General features: G+C 40.6%; 1 protein-coding gene across 1 annotated transcript; it reads right to left on the bottom strand.

The window, feature by feature from the left end:
- Positions 1-462: 462 nt before the first annotated feature.
- On the bottom strand, positions 463-9,972 carry timm17a (translocase of inner mitochondrial membrane 17 homolog A (yeast)). The gene is made up of 6 exons (XM_055654602.1): positions 9,827-9,972; positions 5,755-5,854; positions 4,882-4,945; positions 2,857-2,985; positions 1,959-2,069; positions 463-1,375 (listed from the first exon to the last, which is right to left on the bottom strand). Exons 1-6 carry the CDS (start codon positions 9,850-9,852, stop codon positions 1,305-1,307), a joined length of 501 nt encoding a protein of 166 aa, XP_055510577.1. The 5' UTR covers positions 9,853-9,972; the 3' UTR covers positions 463-1,304.
- Positions 9,973-10,515: the final 543 nt, after the last annotated feature.

Here is a 10,515-nt window from a genome sequence, read left to right as displayed (position 1 = left end):
CCGTAACCCAAAATCATCCGGACTGCAGACCTTCAGTACCTCCTGGGCCGCAAGGAGGCCACAATAGCGAAGCCGCCAAGTGCTGGCTGTACCGCATTGCACGGCCGCGCACCTTCTGTGTCTGGGCTTCACTGTCAGGATGGGGGTTGTCAATAGGCCTGGGATGAGTGAGTGTGAGTATTTGAGCCACTGCCTTCACGACCGAGCCAAGGCAATGGTCCATAGGTGCGCCATGTTCGTGAGCGCCCATAACTAGGGGCCAATGGACCCTTGAACGGGCGGGATCCGTGTGTACACGTGGCCAGATGTGTCCTGGCTCCTATGCAGAACAAGGTTGCCGACCCCTGGTCTAAAGTAAATTGTTCATTGAATTGTAAATAACCCATTGTACCAACTTATTAATTACACAGGGAACACTTCAATTAAATAACTTATTGTATCCATGTGAAAGTGGAAACAAAATCATTGTAATGACACTAACTTCATTTATTGACACAGTTCGTCTTTTTGCCAGAACAACATTGAGCAGCAAAACAATAAGATCTAATTCTGTTAGTATTTTCACTGTACTACTATAGACAGAATTTAACTCTTAATGGAAGCTTAAGTGGAGTATACAATTATAATTGAATACAAATGTCACTGTCTCCCACTACCTTGTAAGTTTACAATATGAGAATGGGGAAGAAATATTGTTTTAAACATGTTTGCCTAAACTCCTACCTTGATATAGTAAAATAATATATTCTCGCCCCTATCCAATTTCAAATTCATAGTGACAAATTTCACACCAGTTCTAAGACTAGGGCCATATTAAAACAACTTGTCACACCAAGTGTTTAGATCTTGTGCTGAAAGCAGTAAATAAATTAAATCCAGAGATTTTCCAAGATGAGCCTTGAATACATTAAACTCAAAGACCAAATAATATTTTGAGTTAAATGAAATGCCTGAAAGTGTACAGTACCTAACACGATTAGTTTTGTTATATTTTGCTTGGTTTGAAGTGATAATGTATAATGCCAATAGATTTACCAATATATTCACCAGAGAACATATAAAACTCAGGCACAAAAATAATCTCCGTTACATAATGTAATGTCTGGCATATACCATATGTACATATATTACAAGGCCACAGAAAATCATTGCATTCATTTAATTTTCTGCAAAGGCCTTTAACAATACCAACCTTGCAATATAAACTGTCTTAAACGTGGCTGCATTTAAGCATAGACGTAAGTGTTCTTCAAAGGATATCTGCTTTGCCAACACCCGAAAAATTAAAAGTAATCAAATGGATGTCACTGATATTGTCTGTATTCACCAAACGATTGATTTTGTAGTTGATTAGGATCATCTGCAAACTGTGGACCTAGAAAGAGAAGATACTTCCTTTAACAAAAAAGCCCACCTGATCCACATTAATTATAGAACAATCTGGTCACTTATTTTTGTTGTATTTTCCAGGTTAATATTAAGCACTATATTAAGATCCAGCACAATTTTGTTCAATTATTGTCAGTGGAAGCCAATTCAGGATGGATGTTGACAGCGATGTCAACATTTGAAACATGGAAGATGAACATGATAGAAGATTGCCTGGAGCAATATTGTGTTGTGGTAAAAGCTGAATGCAGCTTCAGCAGAGATAAAGTACCTTTGTTACACTCACCATGGGTACCGTTTGGCTTTAAAAAGAGACCGATTCTCTAAAAGGCGAGGATATTTATTTGTTGGAATTCAAACATGGAAATAGGGGAAATGTGCATTGATTTGTGAAGTTACAATTAAAATATACTGATCTAAAATAAAACATAAGCCTAATTAAAGTAGCTGTCAATGCTCAACACCAGCTGAAAGCTGTGTAGGTCATAGTATACAATATTCTGCACAGGAAGATGAGGACAATCTTGCCAATTCCAATTCTGTTGCTGATCTCTTCAGTTATAACTTACCCGTTGGAAACTGTGTTGAAGCAAATCGAGTAAGCATTATTCCAGCCCCTTCAATCAAGGCAAGCAGTATTCCTCCCATAGCAGCAGATCCCACCATTGCCATTGGACCATCTAAATGAAAGTAGCCGCAGTGTATGAATTACAACAAGTGCTCTAGAACGCAGCAAGGAACCAAATTGTACCTTTTAAAATACATTTATTTCTCAAAGAAAAGGAATATAGTTAACATTTATTTTGCAGTTGAGGGATAGAGTGCATACGAATAAAATATCAGGAGGGAAACTTGGAAAATACCACAGTATTGAATTAAAGGAAAGGGGCAAAATAGAATCTGAGACCAGAGAGTACAAGCTAGCAACAATTGTGGGATGCCGTTTATTATTTACTCTGCTCTTTAGCTATGCTCCTAATCATTATTACAGCCAAGAATTTGTCTTCAGCTGCACAAGTTTTAACTTTAGTAATTTCATATGAGATACTTTGTCCAATAACTTCCAGAAGTAAATTTGAATAAAACTTATGGATATACCTACATCCCCTTGTGTCAAATAGTTTAATCAGATTCATCAAGAACAATCCATGTTCTCCACAGATGCTGCCTGACCCATTGTTACCTGAGCACTGTGTTTTACTCACGATTCCAGCATCTGCAGTTCCTTATGTAATTATATTTGTGTATACATTACATTCTTCATCTCTCCAATCAACCAGAAGCTTAAGGAACACAGTCCCTCCATGCCTAAGCATAGACTAGTAATTTTCCATAACAGAATGTCAGGTTAACTGGCCTGGTTAGCTTCTCATCTTGCTTAAACAGCACAACATATGCACAATTTCCCCAGTAACTACATCCCAATGATAGGATTCATGTCACCTGGTATAAAAAAGTTTCCCTTACTTCTTGCAGCTAATATGGCTCCTGTTAAAGCTCCACTGGTTATGGAATTCCATGGGTCTTCTTTACCTCTGACCTTCACTAAACCACAGTCAATCATTGAAAACAGACCGCCCCAGATGGCAAAGCTACCTGAAAAAAAAAATGTGCACCTGTATAATTACTCCAGCACTTAATTAAAACTATACTGCACCAACACTATTTAAATATAATCAGGACATTTTTTGTAATGGCAGTGTACTGATCACTAAATTGTTCAGTGAACATTATTTTAATAACATTTAATTTTTAACTGTTGATTTTATACTTTTAAGTTATCAGTCTATTAAATAAACTAATTAATCACAAAATCAAAACAAAAGCAGTGGTCATATGGATAGAACAAAATTATTGATTATAGTTTCAATTTTTGTCCACCTACGGATTATAATATTGCCAGATCTCCATGGGATGTTAATAAATCATGATAGCTAAAAATATAAATTTATTAAACCTCAGACATTATTAAGTGTGCAATTCTTAAACAGAGTCTTTCATTCTGATGTAATCCCCTTCTAATCTTTTTCTAGTGCTTGGCAGAGATTAACAAGTATATACAAATATTCACATGTTTCAAAGCAACATTATACAATTAAAGCAGCTCTACTCGTCAGATTAAAAGAAGCAACACTCACTGCTCATATTTAGTATGATACAATTAGCATATAAAATAGATAGTAGCTCTGGATGGTAAAAGCATTTTTTGTGTGGAGGAATTGCCCTTGGAAATCTTAATTAAACATGGAAAACGTAGAAGCAAAGAACTGCAGATGCTGGTTTATGCCAAAGTGACACACAAAGTGCTGGAGTAACTCAGTGGGTCAGGCAGCATCTCTGGAGAAAAAGGGTGGGTGGCGTTTTAGGTCGGGACCCTTCTTCCGACTAATAATATAATCATTTTTCTCCAGAGGTGCTGCCTGACCCGCTGAGCTACTTCAGCAATGTGTCTATCTATGAAAAATTATGCTGCACAAACACCTATTGAAACTGCCAGTTCAGGAAAATTCTAAATGAAGCTATCGGCATAATTCACACAACAAAACCGAGTATTTCTACTAATTTTACACAAACTTAAATTTCTGAAATTAATATAAAAATGAATCAGCACGATTGCAAAAACCATGCTGAAGGCTTCCACTAAGAATTTCACAAATGCACAATGTATCAATCAGAAGTTGGACTGAACCAGTTCTCTGCAAATATTTCACAATCAACCCAGTTTTAAGTTATTATGCAAACAAAAGTGCTTTCCCACTTAACACACTGATGCATGTTTCATCAAACACAAAATAACATGAATAAATGGCCAGCTCATATCAGCTGTCCAGAAGACCAAAAGGAATTCAATATTACACATTATTCTCTGTTTGGGCCCACTTCAACAGGTAAATGGGGTCTAATTTCAATTCATATCAAACAGATAACATATCTGACAGTAAACTTTCTCCTCAAAACGCAACAGTATAACAAGAACATCCAGACTTTGGTGATAATATTTGGTTAAGCCATTACAGGACAGCATTCTTGGTATAATTTACAAAATCATTTTATGGTTTAATATTCCCATATTTCCAAGACATAAAAATGATATTTCCAGTATGAATATCTGAGTTCGAACACAAACCACTGGAGTAACTCAGTGGGTCGAACTTCAAAGTAGTTCTCCTTCAAGGCATTTTGTATTCCACTCAAGAGATTCCAGCATTGTGCGTCCCTATGGATATCTTACTATTCAGCCACAAATATGGCTAGTTTTCCAAATGCCTATCTTTGGAGAACAAACATTTTTTGAAATGGTGTCACAAGGAACAGCAAATGCTGGAATCTTGAACAAACCACAAAGTGTTGGAGTAAATCAGCAGAGGGAATGGATAGGCAACATTCCAGGTCGGGTTCCTTCTACAGACTTTAAAAAAAACAGTAAAAGATAGGCTCTTAGTTCTTCACTAAATAAACAAACGTACTGCTTTGCAAATACGAGTACCATACCTCCTAACTGTGGAGCTCTGGTCTTTACTGCAGTTAAGCTTCCCCGAAATCGATGACTCATTCCCTAGTTGAAGAGAAGACAAAATAATGTTTAAATAATGCTCAAATGTAGTGCAGGAGATTGGCCAATGTAACACAAATTCAAATTACAGAAGGAACTTGCGTAATATAATTTAAATGCATTCTGGAATGACGATACTATTACCAACAGTCAACTCGGTGGGCTGCGTAATATATGTATTTAATCAATACTATTAACTGTTGACCGGGTTACCTTTGTGCATGTATGAAGGATACCTGCACACAAAACAATACAGCACAGGAACAGACCCTTCGGCCCACAATGTCTGCACCGACTGTGATGCCAAGACCGTATCTGTCTGGCATATTTTTCTGTCAACCCCACTCTCCCCGTAAACTCTGACACCACTGCACTATGCCTTTTTTTAGTATAAATGATAGTCAGTGCTAAAGAGCCTGTTTCCCTGTTTTTGGACTGATTCTAAACTTCATATTGATACACGAATGCTGGGAACGCCACTCTACATGGCACCCTGTGAAGGAGTAGGGCATCAACAACAGGCACATCTAGATTTGATCAATTTAACCACAATTTCAGTAATACCTGTCCAGTTTCATGGAGTAATTTGTGGTAAATATTATCACCCTGTCATTACAACAGTAAAAGTAAGATTTTAATTGCATAGAGCGTATATAAAATCTTTTCAAAACTTATTTTTACAAAATTAGTGAGATGTTAGAGAATCGATGGTGTGGTTTGGTGTATGAAGGAATTAAACATTTTCACTTACACCCTTGCTAAACATTATTTAAAAAAATCAAATCTGTCATCAGAGTTGTGAAAAGACTTACCACTGGAGCATTTCTAAAGCCTTTAATAGACTGAAAAATCCCGCCACCTATGGCGCCCATTGTATATGCTCCTCCACAGTCATCGACAATCCTCCAAGGGCTAACGAGAAAGGATAAACATTACTTAGACATTGCACTTCAGTGGTATCTGCTTCACTGAGGTGGAGGGAGATAACACAAAACATTAATATGTCAACATAAAGAATGTGCTAAAAATCTAAAGTAGTAAAACTCCAAACAATTCCACACAAGACCAACTGATTCACCATTTATATGATTCTCTCTATACCAGCTCTAGTTACTGTGTGTAAACAAAGGTCTGCTCTAATCCATAAGAACAGAAGTATGCCACCTCGCCGTTTCAGCCTACTCCACCATTCAATAAGATTGTGGCTTATCTTCTGAACCTGCATCACCCCCATGTTGCTGAATTCCATTAATATCCAGATATCCATCATATAACCATATAACAATTACAGCACGGAAACAGGCCATCTCGGCCCTACAAGTCCGTGCCGAACAAATTTTTTTTCCCCCTAAGTCCCACCTGCCTGCACTCATACCATAACCCTCCATTCCCTTCTCATCCATATGCCTATCCAATTTATTTTTAAATGATACCAATGAACCTGCCTCCACCACTTCCACTGGAAGCTCATTCCACACCGCTACCACTCTCTGAGTAAAGAAGTTCCCCATCATATTACCCCTAAACTTCTGTCCCTTAATTCAATGTCACCATTCAATTTTTGTTTTGAATGAATTCAAAGACTGATGCTCCACAGCACTTTGAGGATATGGAATTCCAAAGATAAACCACCTGATTAAAGAACTTTCTCCTCATCTCAGTCCGACTACTGGAACTGGGGCTCTGGTTTCAGATACCTCAGACGAGCAGGAAACATCCACCTTCCACCATGCCGCATTACTTATCATTTGGAGGTTTCAATATCACCTTTCATTCCTCCAAACCTTATGGGACTATAGATCCAGTCTAATCAACGCCTCTTCACACAGCAAATATGTCATCCCAAGAACAAACTGGACATAAAGTGCTGGTGTCACTCAGCGGGCTAGGCAGCCTCCCTGGAAAACATGGCTAGGTGACGTTTTCAGACTGAATTACGAGGAAGTTGCCTGGACTTGAAAGCCTGAGCTATAGGGAGGTCAGATTATTCCTTGGAGAGCATACGGCTGAGGGGTGATCTTATAGAGGTGTATAAAATCATGAGGGGAATAGATAAGATTAATGCAGTTTTAACGCAGTAGGGGAATCAAAAACTACAGGATATAGGTTTAAGGTGAGAGGGGCAAGATTTAATAGGAACCCTGAGGGGAAATTTTTTCACTCAAGAGGATGTTGGGTATGTAGAACGAGCTGCCATGGGTAGCTGAGACAGGTACTATAACAGCCTGTAAAAGAACGGTTTTGAAGGTTATGGGTCAAACACAGGCAGGTGGGACTAGTGTAGATGGGGAGTAGTGTGTAGGAAGTAACTGCAGATGCTGGTTTATACTAAAGATAGACACAAAATATTGGAGTATCAGTGGGTCTGGCTGCATCTCTAGAGAAAAGGAATAGGTGACATTTCGAGCCGGAACCCTTTTTCAGACTCAATGTAGATGGGGCATTGTCAGGTCGGCCAAAAGGCCTGGTTCCATGTTGTGTGATTTTATAACATACAAATTCATATCTTGGTTAATGGATAGGAAAGGGTTTACATGGAAACAAAGAAAACAGGTGCAGGAGTATGACATTCGACCCTTCGAGCTAGCACCACCATTCAATATGATCATCCAAAATCAGCACCCCATTCCTACTTTTTCCCCATATCCCTTGATTCCGTTAACCCAAAGAGCTATATCTAACTGTTGAAAACATCCAGTGAATTGGCCTCCACTGCCTTCTGTGTCAGAGAATTCCACAGGTTGACAACTCTCTGGGTGAAGAAGTTCTTTCTCATCTGAGTCCTAAATAGCCTACCCCTTATTCTTAAACTGTAACCCCTGGTTCTGGACTCCCCCAACATCGGGACCATTTTTCCTGCATCTAGCCAGTCTTTAATTCTTAAGTCTTAAAATCCCTTAAGAATGTTATATATATTTCTATGATTCCCTCTCATCCTTCTAAATTCCAGTTAATATAAGCCCAGTCGATCCATTCTTTCATCATATGTCAGTCCCGCCAACCCGGGAATTAACATGGTGAACCTACGCAGTACTCCCTCAATAGCAAGAATGTCCTTCCTTAAATGCACACAATACTCCAGGTATGGTCTCACCAGGGCCCTGTACAACTGCAGTAGGACCTCCTTGCTCCTATACTCAAATCCTCTTGCTGTGAAGGCCAACATGCCATTTACCTTCTTCAATGCCTGCTGTACCTGCATACTTACTTTAAGTGACTGATGTACAAGGACACCCAAGTCTCATTGTGCCTCCCCTTTTCCTAATCTGACACCATTCAGATAATAATCTGCCTTCTTGTGATTGCCACCAAAGTGGATAACCTCACGTTTATCCACATTATACTAACATAATTTCCTGACTAATGTGAATTCCCTTCAGTTCCTCCCTCCCACTAGATCATCGGTCCCTTAGTATTTCTGGGAGATTGTTTGTGTCTTCCTTAGTTCATTCCTTAGTGAAGACAGAACCAAAGTACTTGTATAACTGGTCTGCCATTTCCTTGTTTCCCATTACAAATTCACCTGTTTCTGACTGTAAGGGACCTGCATTTGTCTTCACTAATCTTTTCCTCTTCACATATCTAAAGAAGCTTTTACAGTCAGTTTTTATATTCTCCACAAGCTTTCTTTCATGCTCTATTTTCACCCTCTTAACTAACCCCTTTGTCCTCTTCTATTGAGTTCTAAATTTGTTCCAGTCCTCCGGTTTGCTGCTTCCTCTGGACAATTTATATGCCTCTTCCTTGAATTGAACACTATCCCTGATTTCCCTCGTTAGCCACGGTTGAGCCGCCTTCCCCGTTTTATTTTTACGCCAGACAGGGATGACGAATTGTTGTAATTCATCCATGCCATCTATAAATCTTTGCCATTGCATCTCCACCGTCAACCTTTTAAGTATCATTTGCCAGTCTATCCTCACCAATTCCCAAATCATACCATCAAAGTTACCTTTGAAGTTCAGGATCTCGTATCTGAATCAACCGTGACAATCTCCAATTTAATGCAAAATCCACCATATTATGGTTACTGCTGCACCATATCATGACCCTGCACAACAAGATTGCTAACTAACCCTTCCTCATTACACAATACCCAGTCTAGGATGGCCTGCCCTCTGGTTGGTTCTTTTACATATTGGCCTTGAAAACCATCCAGGAAATCCTCCTCCTCAGTGTAGTTACCAATTTGGTTAGCCCAATCTATAAGTAGATTGAAGTCACCCACGATAGCGTTGTACCTTTGCTACACACATCCATAATGTCCTGTTTTTTGCTAGAGGGATATGGGTCAAACGCAGGCAGATTAATCTACTGTTGATCAGTCTGAAGAAAGGTTTCGGCCCGAAACGTTGCCTATCTCCTTCGCTCCCTAGATGCTGCTGCACCCGCTGAGTTTCTCCAACATTTTTGTGTACCTTCTAGTGTTGATGGGATGCGTTTGGCAGAATGGGAAGGTTAGGCCGAAGGGCCTGTTTCCATGCTGTATGACTCTATGACATACACATTATCCTTCATTGCGTATCTTGGTACACCGATAGGAAAGGTTTAGAGGGAAATGGGTCAAAGGTGGGCAGGTGGGACTAGTGTAGATGGGTCAGCAGGGGCAGGTTGGGCCAAAGGGCCTGTGCCCGTGCTGCATGACTCCACGCGTCTCTGGGCGTGTCTCCCTCCCACAGGGACGCCCCCAGGGAGTGAGGGCAGGTGGAGGAGACACCTCCATTATGAGCCCCGGGCCCGGTCTCCTCCGCTTGACCTTCACCCCCCGCCCTCTCCCTCTCCTTCACCCCCGCCCGCCGGTCGGGCCCCGCCGCCACCTCACGGATACTCCCGGCGGCCGGAGCCTCCGTCACATCGCCCGGCCCGGCCCCAGCTCCAGCTCACCACGGCTCCCGCGCGTACTCCTCCATCTTGCTCCCGTCACCTCCCCGCTGCCGACCCGGCCCGGACCAGGGCGCATGCGCCGGACCGACGTCCACCCCCTCCCTCTCCGCAAGCGCGCATGTGCAGAACGTGTAAGAGTCGGGACAATGTGACCGTGCCGGGTCACGTGGTCACTGAATAGACCCTTCAGCCCAACTTGCCCATTCCCTCCCTCCTAAACTAATCCCATTGGCCCATATCCCTCTAAATCCAATGTGTAGGAAGGAATTGCAGATGCTGGTTTACACCAAAAATAGACACAAAAAGCTGGAGTAATCTGAAGAGGGGTCTCGACCCGAAACTTCACATATTTCTTCTCTCCAACTGTCTGACCTGCTGAGTTAATCCAGCATCTGTAGTTCCCTCCTACCACAAGCTAGAGTAACCAACTGACCCGCTGAGTTACTCCAGCTTTTGTATCTATCTTCCCTCTAAACCCAGTCTGAGGAAACATAGAAAATAGATGCAGGAGTAGGCCATTTGGCCCTTCAAGCCAGCACCATCATTCAATATGATAATAATAAGAATAATAAGAATAATAAGAATAATAATAATAATATATTTTATTGTCATTGCACGTCAGTGCAACGAGATTTAGTATGCAGCTCCAACCGATGAAAAAGAAAAGTAAAATAAATAAGCTGTGTGTC

The sequence above is a fragment of the Leucoraja erinacea genome, chromosome 24, assembly GCF_028641065.1.
Source record: "Leucoraja erinacea ecotype New England chromosome 24, Leri_hhj_1, whole genome shotgun sequence".
NCBI classification, from domain to species: domain Eukaryota; kingdom Metazoa; phylum Chordata; class Chondrichthyes; order Rajiformes; family Rajidae; genus Leucoraja; species Leucoraja erinaceus.
Note: the sequence above shows the minus strand (reverse complement) of the source record. Positions and strands in the feature narration are given on the sequence as shown.